The 14,841-nt window shown below is 39.2% G+C and overlaps 1 protein-coding gene across 1 annotated transcript; it reads left to right on the top strand.

The window, feature by feature from the left end:
• The first annotated feature begins 3,948 nt into the window (after nucleotides 1-3,948).
• On the top strand, nucleotides 3,949-4,709 carry LOC142177420 (uncharacterized). The gene is made up of 2 exons (XM_075245910.1): nucleotides 3,949-4,399; nucleotides 4,612-4,709. Exons 1-2 carry the CDS (start codon nucleotides 3,949-3,951, stop codon nucleotides 4,707-4,709), a joined length of 549 nt encoding a protein of 182 aa, XP_075102011.1.
• The last annotated feature ends 10,132 nt before the right edge of the window (nucleotides 4,710-14,841 follow it).

Here is a 14,841-nt window from a genome sequence, read left to right as displayed (position 1 = left end):
CACCCTGGCAAAGCTGCTCAAACTCCACGCGCCATGAGTCTCTGAGGCTCCGAGGGACATACTCTCTCAAAAACATGTCCGAGAACTGAGTCCATGTAAGTGAAGGTGCCTCAGCCGGACTACTCAACTCATTAGCACGCCACCACTGATAGGCTGCTCCTCTAAGCTGGAATATGGTAAAAGAAACCCCGCTCATCTCCGCTACGCCCATAGTACGGAGAATACGATGATATTCCTCCAGAAAACACTGAGCATCATCTGTATCCAATCCGCTGAAGGTAGGTGGGTGGTACTTCTTGTACCTCTCAAGTCTGAGCTGCTCCGCCTCGGAAGCTGCTGCCCTAACCTCGGGCTGAGCTGGAGCTATCGACTGCATTGGTACAACCTCTGGAATGTGGTCGACCTGAACCCGCTGCTCTGGAGTACCGGCGACGGGAGTCTGTGCTCTTCCCCCGGCCTGAGCTGTGGCAGGAGCAAGTGGAATCAATCCATCCTGAGCTAAGGTGCTGAACATGCTCAGAAACTAGGCTAGAGTCTCCTGGAGGGCTGGTGCAGCAACAGGTATCTCAGGTGTCTGCCTTCCAGCTTGAGCTACTGGGGGCTCTTCTGTAGCAGCTTGTGCGGGTGCTCTGGTTGTACCACGTGGACGTCCTCAGCCTCTACCCCGGCCCCGACCTCTCGCGGCTCTAGCAGCGGGCACGGGTGCCTGGTCATCAGATCCGCTTGTACGTGTCCTCACCATCTGTGAGAGAATAGAATACAGAAGTTTAGATTCTTTGAAGTCAACAATTTTCGCACGACAAGGAATCAAAGTAGTGAAATTTTTCCTAACAGTTCCATAGCCTCCCTAAGATAAGTACAGACATCTCTATACCGATCCACGAGACTCTAATAAACTGGTTTGTGACTCACGACACCTACGAACCTAGAGCTCTGATACCAACTTGTCACGACCTAATTTCCCCTCCGTGTGACGTCATGATGGCACCTAGTCTCTACAACTAGGTAAGCCTAACATTTGCGGAATAATGAAATAAAAATATAAATTTAACCAACTATTCAAAAATACACAACAAATCCTAAAATTCGGAATATCGTGAATCACAAACTACTGAAGGAAAAATCTAGTGTCTCTATACATCAGAATCTAACAAAGAAAAATACATAAGATAATGGACATGAGAAAGAGTAGAAGGGGACTCCGAGGTCTGCGGACGCGGTAGATATGCCTTGAAGTCTCCAAAGCTGTCCCGGCTCACTGATAGTGTGGCTGATAAGGTACACCTGGATCTGCACACAAAAAATATGTGCAGAGAGTAGCATGAGTACACCACAATTGGTACCCAGTAAGTGCTAAGCCTAACCTCGGTCGAGTAGTAACGAGGTCAGGTCAATGCCCCACTGGCAATTACATAATAAAACAATATAGAGTGTAATATCGCAATAAAATAAAAGCTAAAATTTAACAACAATGAAATCATAAAAGGTAACAGCTTAATGCACAGAAACACAACAGGGGATCTCCCGAGATACCGTCTCATAGTCCCAAACGTAAATGTGCAGGAGGATCTCCCGGAATACCGTTCCGTAGTCCCAAAATAAATGTGCAGGGGGATCTCCCGGAATACCGTTCCGTAGTCCCAAAGTAAATGTGCAGGGGGATCTCCCGGAATACCGTTCTGTAGTCCCAAAGTAAATATGCAAGGTGATCTCCCGGAATACCGTTCCATAGTTCCAAAGTAAATATGTAGGGGAATCTCCCGGAATACCGTTATGTAGTCCCAAAGTAAATATGCAGTACAGGGGGATCTCCCGCAATACTGTTCCGTAGTCCCAAAATAAATATGCAGCGTGAATGATAGAAATACAACTACATCGCGAAATTCTTACAATTTAGACTAAGTACTAGTCAGGGAAGAAGCGGAAAATTTATTAAGCATGCTGCACATAATTCACATAAATAATTAAAATACGTAGACATGTTGTATTAGACTAAACATGATAGTTACACATATTGGAATAACTCAATTAAGAACTGAAAATAGATTAGTACTCATTAAAATGGCATAACTCAAAATAACAGGGAAACATGGTGCTGCTCAGTAAGAAAATCGGGTTTTTCACAACTAGCCCATGTACGTACTCGTCACCTCACGTACACGGCGCTCACATAGCACAATAGTTCCAAATCTTAAGGGGATTTCCCCCACACAAAGTTAGGCAAGCCACTTACCTCGAACCAAGCTCAATCAATCGGTCACAATACCTTTCCCACGAATATTCGGCTCCGAATGGCCCAAATCTAGCCAAAAGCAATTACATATCATAAATACAACCATAATAGACTCATCTAATTAATGACATTAACAGCTTAACAAAAATTCTGAAATTAACTCAAAAATCGCTCGTGGGGCCCACGTCTCGGAATCGAGAAAAAATCGCAAAATATGAACACCCATTAACTCCCGAGTTTACTCGTACCAAAATTGTTCAAATACGATACCAAAATCTCGATTAAAACTCCAAAATTCGGCCTAAGAACTTTTCTCAAATTTTCACCCCAAATTCGAATTAAACGATGAATTCAAGCATTGATTAGTGGAATATAACCATAAAGGAGGTAAGAATCATTACCCAATCGATATCTCTGAAAATCCCTCAATCCCTCGTCCAAATTCCGAGCTCCCAACTCAAGTTTTTTGATAAAAATGGCATAACCCCCGTTTTTGGAAACTTTAATACTGCCCAGACGCATCCTTCTTCGCGAACGCGGCCACACCCTCGCGTTCACGAAGTACAATTTACTTCGGCCCAAAAATCCTCCATCACGAACGCGATGCACATGTCGCGAACATGAAGACCACTCAGCTTGACCCTTCGCGAATGCGGGATCTCCATCGCGAAGCACGAAATCTCTCCTGCCTCCAGTTCTTCTTCGCGAAAGCGAAGACCATGTCGTGAACGCATAGCTTCGAGGTTCCACACCTTCGCGAATGCGAGAGCAACATCGCGGACGCGAAGAGTAATTTAGCTACCCTTCCCAGATACCTTACGCGAAGGCGAGGGCTCCCTCATGAACGCGATGAAGAAAATGCCTGCAACAGAACACCAGAAATCTGCTATCTTCCAAAATCCAAAAGTGATCCGTAAAGCATCTGAAACTCACCCGAGGCCCTCGGGACCTCAACCAAACATACCAACAAGTCCTAAAATACCATACGAACTTAGTCGAGCTCTCAAATCACATCAAAAAATGCTAAAATCACGAATCACCTTCTAATTCAAACTTAAAGAACTTGAAACTTCAAAATTCTACAACCGATGCCGAAACCTATCAAACCACATCCGATTGACCCCACATTTTGCACGCAAGTCATATTCGATATTACAGACCTATTCCAACTTCCGGAATCGGATTCTAACCCCGATATCAAAAATTCCACTACCGGCCCAAAATTCCAAAAATTCGACTTTCGTCATTTCAAGCCTAAATGAGCTACGGACCTCCAAAACACAATACGGACACGCTCCTAAACCCAAAATTACCTAACGGAGCTAACGAAATTCCATTCCGGAGTCGTCTTCATACAGTTCTGACTACAGCCCAAATCTTAAGGTTTAAGCTCTCGTTTAGGGACTAAGTGTCCCAAAACACTCCAAAACACAAAACCAATCATCCCGGTAAGTCACAATAGAAGAAATAGATATGGGGAAAGCAATTAATAGGGGATCGGGGCTATTACTCTCAAAATGACCGGTCGGGTCGTTACAATTTTGAACCAAAACAAGTTAGAAGAACCTAATTATGTTGACTACAAAAGAAACCTTGATATTGTCCTAACTGCTAAAGATTACAAATTTGTAATCACTGAGGAGTGCCCAGAAAAAGCTAAAAATTCTATTGATGATCAGGTTAAGGCCTATGACAAATAGGTCAAGGCTGATGAGATGGCGCGATGTTACATTCTTGCCTCTATGGCGAATGTTTTGCAACATCAACATCAGTCTATGAGGTCTGCTTATGACATGCTCAAAAGTCTCAAAGAGATGTTCGGTGAGCAAAATCATGCGGCTAAGCAGACAGCCATGAAAGCCCTTTTGAACACCAAGATGGCTAAAGGATCATCGGTCAGGGACCATGTTCTGAAGATGATGAGTCTTATGAATGAACTGGAAGTCCTTGGAGCTGTGATTGATAAGGAATCTCAAGTTGAGATGGTCCTGCAGACTCTACCTGATAGTTTTCAACAATTTAGCTTGAAATATAATATGAACAAAATGGATTTGTCACTGGTGAAATTGTTGAATAAGCTACAAGCGGCAGAATCTATTATCAAACAGCAAGCTCCAGTTGTGGCATTCAATGTTGAGAAAGCTTCGATTTCTAAGTCGAAAGGCGGTAAGAAAAAAAGAAGGCTCAAAAGGTTTTGGAATACGGAGGTGCGGCTGGTGTGAAAAACCCCAAAGGAATGTGCTATCATTGCAAGCAACCTGGGCATCACAAAAAATAATGCCCTGCCTATCTGGCAAAGTTGAATAAGCAAGGTAATTCAAATTTAAATGTTGTTGAAACTTGTTTAGCGGCTGTCTCTACCATGTTTTGGTGTGTAGATTCAGGAGCCACTAATCATATCTACACTACTTTGCGGGGGTTTCGGGAAACACGGCGGCTAAGTGAGAATGAAGTTTGCATTTTTCAAGCCAATTGAGAGCTAGCACGGGCTTTAGCATTAGGAGATATTAGAGTTTCGTTTAGTAGTGATAGAGTTTTAGTTTTGAAAGATGTTCTCTATGTACCTTCTATTAGAAGGAATTTGATTTTGGTTACAAAAATAATGGATGTTATTTATAATGTTTATTTTGCTAATAATACTATTGCTAATAACATTTTATCTACACTGCTGCTAGAGTACATGACCTTTTTATTCTTGATATATGTCACGACCCAAAATCTCACATGTCGTGATGGAGCCTATCTCAATATTAGGCAAGCCAAAAATCTCAATAATCCACCATATCTTTTAAATTTGAAAATAAATAATTAAATTCAGCGGAAGAAATTTCACAATTTCAAATATAACACTCCCAAAACTCGGTGTCACTGAGTACATGAGCATCTAATATGAGTACAATGATTGACTGATAAAAACCACTGTCTAAAAATATATAACAGTACAATAACTGAAGGAAAGAGAGACAAGGTCAGCAGACGCCAAGCAGCTACCTTGATAATCTCCAACTGATAGTACTCTAAAATCTAACTATTTCCGTGTCCGAAAGCACCTAGATCTGCACACGAGGTGCAGAGTGTAGTATTGAGTACAACTAACTCAATAAGTAACAACTCTAATCTCTGGGCTGAAAGAAATGATGAGCTCCGCAGGTACAGTCCAGTAAAAATAATGGTACAGAAATGTAGACATGCTTTCAAGTTCAACAGTTAAACTCAATACAAGTGAAATAGATTAATACTGCATGATATGAGGAATATGATATCTTAGTAGAAAGACCTCATGTAAATACTGGTCACAAATTATCCGGTCACTCGGTACCGTTTATGGCCAATCCAGCCCAGGGGTGTTCCAACCCATATATAAAAATACATCGACTGACAGTCAGTCACTCAGTACCGTATAAGGCCAATCCAGCCCTAGGATAATTTATCCCTATATATAAATGGTACTGACAAGATCCATGTCTAGATAACTCATTACAATACAAATAAGTAAGGCAAGTCCATGCCCTGGAAAAATCCATCCCATATATATATATATATATATATATATATATATATATATATATATATATATATATATATATATATATATAAGCAGTAAGTAAGGCAAGTTCATGCCCTGGGAAGTCCATCCCGAATATCGATGATCATTTACGCTCACTGGGGTGTGTACAAACTCCGGAGAGGCTCCTTTAGCCCAAGCGTAATACAAAGCCAATATGGTCTACTGCAGGCAGGCAGTCCCGATCCGTATAATAGCAAAGCCTATAAGGCCTGCTGCAGGCGGGCAGCCCCGATCCATAAAATAGTAAAGCCAATAAAGCCTGCTGCAGGCGGGCAACCCTGATCCATATAATAATGATGTATAAAGCCATTATGGCCTGCTGTGTTGCGCAGCTCAATCCGAAAAATATCCTCACAATGGAGAATTATTACTAAGTGTGAAATGTATATTTTTTTGAGGAATATGATCTTTAATAAAAGTCTCAGCTCAATTTCTCTAACATGTTTAGATAATAACATGATTCTTTAATCTTTACAACTTCACAGTATTTATTCAAGTCACAATTTCTATGGTGTACGTCCACACGTTCGTCAACTATCGTGTGCGTCACCTCCAAACAGTTTGTATAACACAAATTTGGGGATTCATACCCTCAGAACCAAGTTTAGAAGTGTTACTTACCTTAAACCGTGTAATTCTTTACTCCGCTATGTTGTTGCCTCGTGAATTGGCCTCCAAACGCCTCGAATCTATCCACAATTAATTCAATTCAGTCAATAAAATTTATTAGAATTAATTCCATAAGAAAATACTAATTTTCCATAAAATCTGAAAATTAGCTCAAACTTTGCTCGTGTGGCCCACGTATCAGAACCGGACAAAAGTTATAAAATCTAGAAGCTCATTCAACCACGAGTCTAACCATACAAATTTCACCAAATTCCGACATCAACTCGACCCTCAAATCTTCAATTAAAGTCATTGAAGATTTTTACCATTTTCAACCCAATCTTTACCCATTTGAACTCAACACTCTTTCCATAAACATTATTGATACATATAAATAATACTCTAATACCCATGAATCATACTCTTAATCACCCATCATTACCCAAACTCGAAATTGAAAATTATGGGTTAGAACCTTACCTCTTTGATGAAGAACTTGAGGGATTTCTTGTTGGATTTCAAGGCTTGGATAAGAATTTGATGAACAAGATACTTTATCTACTTCCTCTCTCTAGAACACTCTCACTTCTCTCTAAAATCATCAAATAATTGCCCCAAAATATGTCCCAAAATCTATTTATCAAAATGGGGTCGGGTTATGAAAATAGGAAAATTACCCCTCCGAAAACAGGTATGCGGTCGCACAATGGACCGCACAATGGGTATGCGGGTCGCACAATGGACCACAAAATCGCTGCCAAAAACTGGGCTGTGCTGGGCATATCGGCGACCATTTTGCGATCACACAATGTGTCATTATGCGATCGCATAATGATTCTGCGGTCGCACATCTGACCGCAGAATCGCATTTATTTTTCTAGCCTTGGGTAATTTGGTCATCACCTCTTGTAGGAATGCTCAAATGATGAACGGTTTGAAGAGTTGGAAACTAGACACATAGACCTTTCTTTTGATAGGTAATACACCATATAACTCTTCGTATCATGAGAGTTATGTTCATTTGAAGTTAGGTCTTGTGCGAACTCACTTGAAATGTTAGTCTTATGAAATTTCCAACTTCTACATTCGATGCCGAAACCTATCAAATCAATCCAAAATGACTTTAAATTTTGCACACAAGTCATAAATGACATAATGAAGCTATTCCAATTTCCAGAATCGGATTCCAACCTCGATATCAAAAAGTCAACCCTCCGGTCAAACTTTCCAAAAATTCAACTTTCGGCATATCAAGCCTAATTCCACTACGGACCTCCAAATAATTTTCCGGACATGCTCCTAAGTCCAAAATCACCATACGGAGTTATTGGAATTATCAAAATTAAATTCCGAGGTCGTTTACATATAAGTCAATATCCGATCAACTTTTCCAACTTAAGTTTTCAATTATAAGACTAAGTGTCTCATTTCACTTTGAAATCCTTCCGAACCCAAACCAACTAACCTGATAAGTCATGAATTAATTGCAAGGCATAAATTGAGCAGTAAATAGGGGAACGGGGCCGTAATACTCAAAATGACCGGTCGGGTCGTTACATTCTCCCCCACGTAAATATATGTTCGTCCTCGAACGTGCCAAGAGTTGTTTCCAAGCCACCAAATCAATATTCCATTTTATCATGCACGTACCCGGGGGTGATCTCACGTCACCCTATTCTATATAGGCCTGACCACACAACATAACTGAAAATCATTAATTTAACATTAGCCCAAAAACCTTGGAGCCAAATTTCTAACATCCAGAATTCTTTCCAAGATCTAAATCTTATGCACCGTATAAGTCTGAACAAGCTGTATCAAGCCATGGCCATAAACCCAGATATAATCACATTACATACTACACAACTCACATGCTCGCAACACCATTCTCGATCAGAATCACAGTAACTACTCCAAATCAACCAAGTATAAGTAGTAAAACCCTGCATTCAATAGAACCTCATTCCAAAACCTTCGTGCACTGCCAATGATGAAAGAAACAATCAAAAACTCATAACCACTCATCAGATCAACTAACCATGGAGCTCTCTCGCCCCAAACAGAACCATAATCACTTTCTAAGTCGTATCAATATTATACTCCTGAATATACCATAATCAAACCTTATAGTACCTATTCTAGGTCCAATAACCTTATATTATTAAACACAACTATCCTATTGACATGCCACATTAATACAACTCAATCCACAACTGCGTAACCTCGTACCCAAAATGGAAGATGTCTCAAAGTAGAGAACTGTATTGTAAGTTCAACAAGCACCGCCATAACTGTGATGCTATAAGCTCATTATATGTAGTGGAACCCATACAACAAGTTTAATAATAGTAACCAGCTCTTCTCGAGCTCACATTAACATCCCTCGCATGGACAACTCACGTGCTATGGTATTAATATCTGGACCTGCACGGACAACTCACGTGCCAATAATATCGATAATTTTAATATCAACAATCTATCGACCAGGAGAGTATCATAATACTAATGAATATCTGTAAATCAAAACAAAAAGCCCCTTCCAAACATACACTCTTCTCAGGGATTACCGAGCAACTATAACATTCATCTAAATATATAACACTGACCATTCCATTCAGAATTTGTGATCTTCCTTTCAAGAATGAATTGCCACCTTGTACATGTAAATATTAATCTCGCGCAACATACTGCATCTATCATGTGAAAGGCAAAAGAATTTCATTATAAACTGTAAGTCACTAGCAAATTACATACCTTATTAGTTGGAAACCTTTATCTTGCTTCTTTCCAGAAGGTAATCACAATACACAATACGTTCCATACACCGGTAGAAAATATCTGGTTCAAACCATGGTAGAAACCATCATGAACACTTTGAAATTCATTTGCACATAACCAAGCTATCAGAACTAAATTCTTCTAACTCCACTAAGCCCACACAGGTTGCCAAATCCGAGAGTATTGCCACCAAACACCCGTAAAGCCCAACCTCATCGTAAGAACCAAAAGAACCGAGCATACCATTACCATATTGATCCAGCATGTTACCCATTTTTCCTATTTTCTCCGAGTTTCTTCTAGATTATCCTTAAGTTGTCATTTCTCCTTGTCAGAACACTACTACTATACCCAAAGCTCGCTCTGAAAATGCCTTATGTGAATTTAAAATTGTTCCTCTTTCCTTTTTTTATACTGAAATGTAGAATCCATAATCAAATAGAATTATCACACGTCCCGATACCATCCAATATAAGTAACTGATTCTAGTGATATACAAATTCGAAAAACAATTTCAATTTCCACATGTACATTTTAAATCCATTAGAACCCTCTCGATAGTCATCCACTATGCTCAAATCTAATTTACTCCATCCTAAACAGGCCGAAAGACATGTACTCCTTTAGCACAATCAACACTCAAATAAGTAACCTTGCCTTATTACCACCTATCAAATTCATACTCTGTGCACACTACATAATTCACAAATAACAATTCACTCATCCCACGATGTTCATATACTCATAAAGCTCAATATAACCTGTATCCATGAATCTCCTTACTCGAGTCATTCCCGAATTCCACCTCTGCAAGTCATCACTGATTCCCAAGTATACTTCAGACCAAAACAAAAAATTTAACACATAACTATGAATTGAATTGTCAATAGCATGCTCCCCCACTTGGCTCAAAGCCATAGATTAAAATACTTGATAACTCACAATACCCATATTTTATTACTGCCTTAATACCGCAGTCAGTTCAACGATAAAATACCCCAATCATCCGCTAATCTCGCATTCTCGTAACACTCAAGTCAACTTTCTCAACCAGGTTCAAATTCAAGTCTCAACACATATGCCGCGCTAGAAGAAAAGAAAATCTCTATTCAATCATAAGGAACACACCTACATAGATTACTGTGCAGGAGATAACCCACCTGCTTAGTCTCAAATTGGCATCTTGTTATACCCTTTCGTAGCCACAATTACTATGAAATCACTTAATCTTTCTAAGTCTAAACTCATTAACCAAACACGAGAATTTAATTTGCCCCAAGATTTAACAACGTGAAAGATCTCTCAAAACATTCACACTCGAGATTGTACGTCACACCAAAACAAAAATAAATGGCGCTTCCTTTACATTTCAAGGAAACACTTCTCGTTACATTCAAATCGTCTTAACACATCTCGCAATTACATCATACTCATCGCAAAGCCATTCCGCCGCTCATCGAGCCACAAATTCCACTCGTAGGGACATTACTAGACATATGAGTCCAAATGTACAGGTTACAACTGAAGCTACTGAGCCTAAGCTACGGTCTAAACCTGGCCTTAAGTCCTCCAGACTGGCCCATCACCAAAATATGGAATACACATCTCAAACATCATTCATGGAATCACAAGTTGGCGATGCACAACTGATATCGAGCGTTCATGTGCGCTTACGAATGCATGGAAGTAATTCAAAGAGTTATGTTTTAAGCTGAATCAATTCTGCACGATAGAATATAAGAAAGTGAAATTTTCCTAAGGGCTCGGCAGCCTCTCGAAGATAAGTACATATGTTTTCGTACCGATCCGTAAGACTCTACTAAACCTGCTCTTGACTTGTGAGACCTATGTCACTTAAAGCTCTGATACCAACTTGTCACGACCCAAAATCTCACCTATCGTGATGGCGCCTATCTCAATACTAGGCAAACCGAAAATCTCAATAATCCACCATATCTTTTAAATTTGAAAACAAATAATTAAATTCAGCGGAAGAAATCTCACAATTTCAAATATAACACTTCCAAAATCCGGTATCACTGAGTACATGAGCATCTAATATGAGTACAATGATTGACTGATAAAAACCATTGTCTGAAAATATAGAACAGTATAATAACTGAAGGAAAGAGAGACAAGGTCAGCAGACGCCAAGCAGCTACCTTGATAATCTCCAACTGATAGTACTCTGAAATCTAACTATCTCCGTGTCCGAAAGCACCTGGATCTGCACACGAGGTGCAGAGTGTAGTATGAGTACAACTAACTCAATAAGTAACAACTCTAATCTCTGGGCTGAAAGAAATGATGAGCTCCGCAGGTACAGTCCAGTAAAAATAATGGTACAGAAATGTAGACATGCTTTCAAGTTCAACAGTTAAACTCAATACAAGTGAAATATATTAATACTGCATGATATGAGGAATATGATATCTTAGTAGAAAGACCTCATGTAAATACTGGTCATAAATTATCCGGTCACTCGGTACCGTTTATGGCCAATCCAACCCAGGGGTGTTCCAACCCGTATATAAACATACATCGACTGACAGTCAGTCACTCAGTACCGTATAAGGCCAATCCAGCCCTGGGATAATTTATCCCTATATATAAATGATACTGACAAGATCCATGTCCAGATAACTCATTACAATACAAATAAGTAAGGCAAGTCCATGCCTTGGGAAAATCTATCCCATTTATATATAAAACTAGTAAGTAAGGCAAGTCCATGTATATATATATATATATAAGCAATAAGTAAGGCAAGTCCATGCCCTGAGAAGTCCACCCCAAATATCGATGATCATCTACGGTCACTGGGGTGTGTACAGACTCCGGAGAGGCTCCTTCAGCCCAAGCGTAATATAAAGCCAATATGGTCTACTGCAGGCGGGCAGTCCCGATCCGTATAATAACAAAGCCTATAAGGCCTGCTGTAGGCGGGCAGCCCCGATCCATAAAATAGTAAAGCCAATAAGGCCTGCTGCAGGCGGGCAGCCCCGATCCATATAGTAATGATGTATAAAGCCATTATGGCCTGCTGCGTTGCACAGCTCAATCCCATAAATATCCTCACAATGGAGAATTATTACTGAGTGTGAAATGTATAATTTTTTTGAATAGTTAATTTAACGACAGCACGACCCCATGGGTCCAAAATATCGGCACGTAGCCTACACACGATCTTTAATAAAAGCCTGAGGTCAATTTCTCTTACATGTTCAGATAATAACATGATTCTTTAATCTTTACAACTTCACAGAATTTATTTAAGTCATAATTTCTATGGTGCACGTCCACACGCTCGTCAACTATCGTGTGCGTCACCTCCAAATAGTTTGTATAACACAAATTTGGGGATTCATACCCTAAGAAACAAGTTTAGAAGTGTTACTTACCTCAAACCATGTAATTCTTTACTCTGCTATGTCGTTCCTCGTGAATTGGCCTCCAAACAACTCGAATCTATCCACAATTAATTTGATTCAGTCAATAAAATTTATTGGAATTAATTCCATAAGAAAATACGAATTTCCCATAAAATTCGAAATTTAGCTCAAAATTTGCTTGTGGGGCTCACGTCTCGGAACCCGAGAAAAGTTACAAAATCTGGAAGCCCATTCTACCACGAGTCTAACCATATAAATTTCATCAAATTCCGACATCAACTCGACCATCAAATCTTCAATTAAAGTCATTGAAGATTTTTATCATTTTCAACCCAATCTTTACCCATTTGAACTCAACACTCTTTTCATAAACCTTATTGATACGTATAAATAATACTCTTATACCCATGAATCATACTCTTAATCACCCATCATTACCCAAACTCGAAATTGAAGATTATGAGTTAGAACCTTACCTCTTTGATGAAGAACTTGAGGGATTTCTTGTTGGATTTCAAGGCTTGGATAAGAATTTGATGAACAAGATACTTTATCTACTTCCTCTCTCTAGAACACTCTCACTTCTCTTTAAAATCATCAGATAATTGCTCCAAAATATGCCCCACAATCGATTTATGCGGTCTCATAATGGACCGCATAAATCTCTACCGCATAATATACCCCTCCAAAAACATATATGCGGTCGCATAATGGACCGCACAATGGGTATGCGGGTCGCACAGTGGACCGCAAAATCTCTACCGAAAACTGGGCTACGCTGGGCATATCGGTGACCATTTTGCGATCGCACAATGTGTCATTATGCGATCGCATAATGATTCTGCGGTCGCACATCTGACCGCAGAATCGTATTTATTTTTCAGCCTTTGGTAATTTGGTCATAACTTCTTGTAGGAATGTCCAAATGACAAACAGTTTGAAGCGTTGGAAACTAGACACATAGTACTTTCTTTTGATAGATAATACACTATATAAAACTTTGTATAATGAGAGTTATACTCATTTGAAGTTAGGTCTTGTGCGAACTCACTTGAAACTTTATTCTTATGAAATTTCCAACTTCTACATTCGATGCTGAAACCTATCGAATCAAGTCCGATTGACCTCAAAATTTGCACACAAGTCACAAATGATATAATGAAGCTATTCCAATTTCCAGAATAGGATTTCAACCTCGATATCAAAAAGTCAACCCCCCGGTCAAACTTCCCAAAAATTCAACTTTCGGCATATCAAGCCTAATTCTACTACGGACCTTCAAATAATTTTTCAGACACGCTACTAAGTCTAAAATCATCATACAGAGCTATTGGAATCATCAAAATTAAATTCTGAGGTCGTTTACACATAAGTCAATATCCGGTCAACTTTTTCAACTTAAGTTTTCAATTATAAGACTAAGTATCTTATTTCACTTTGAAATCCTTCCGGACCCAAACCAACTAACCCGATAAGTCATGAATTAATTGTAAGGCATAAATTGAGTAGTAAATGGGGGAACGGGGCCGTAATACTCAAAACGACCGGCCGAGTCGTTACAATATATCTCCTCATGTGCTACAACAACCAAAAAAATTAAATTACATTAATCTGCCACATAAAAGAAAACGTATTTCTGAATTGAGCCAAACTTATTTGTGGCACTTACGTCTAGGTCATATAAATCTAAATAGAATTTCGAGATTGGTCTCTGATGGACCTTTGAGTTCATTGAAAATGGAGTCACTGCCAACATGCGAATCTTGTTTAGAAGGTAAAATGACCAAGAGACATTTTTCCTCAAAAGGAAATAGAGCTAGCGATAAGTTAGAATTAATTCATTCTGATTTGTGTGGCCCTATGAATATACAAGCAAGAGGTGATTTTGAGTATTTTGTGACTTTCACAGATGATTACTCAAAATATGGATACATTTATCTGTTGCACTGTAAGTCTGAATGCTTTGCAAAATTTAAAGAATTTAAGACGGAAACGGAGAAACGACATGATAAATATATCAAAACATTGCGAACTGATCGTGGTGGTGAATACCTTTCTGCCGAATTCATTAAATACTTATCAGATAGTGGAATTACATCTCAATTATCTGCTCTAGGAACACCACAACAAAATGGTGTGGCAGAAAGAAGAAATAGGACCCTTATGGAAATGGTTAGATCAATGTTAAGTTATTCCAATTTGCCTTCTTCTTTTTGGGGATTTGCTTTAGAAATAGCAAATTACATTCTAAATTTTGGTTC

Source organism: Nicotiana tabacum, chromosome 23 (assembly GCF_000715075.1).
Source record: "Nicotiana tabacum cultivar K326 chromosome 23, ASM71507v2, whole genome shotgun sequence".
Taxonomy (NCBI): Eukaryota; Viridiplantae; Streptophyta; class Magnoliopsida; order Solanales; family Solanaceae; genus Nicotiana; species Nicotiana tabacum.
Note: the sequence above shows the minus strand (reverse complement) of the source record. Positions and strands in the feature narration are given on the sequence as shown.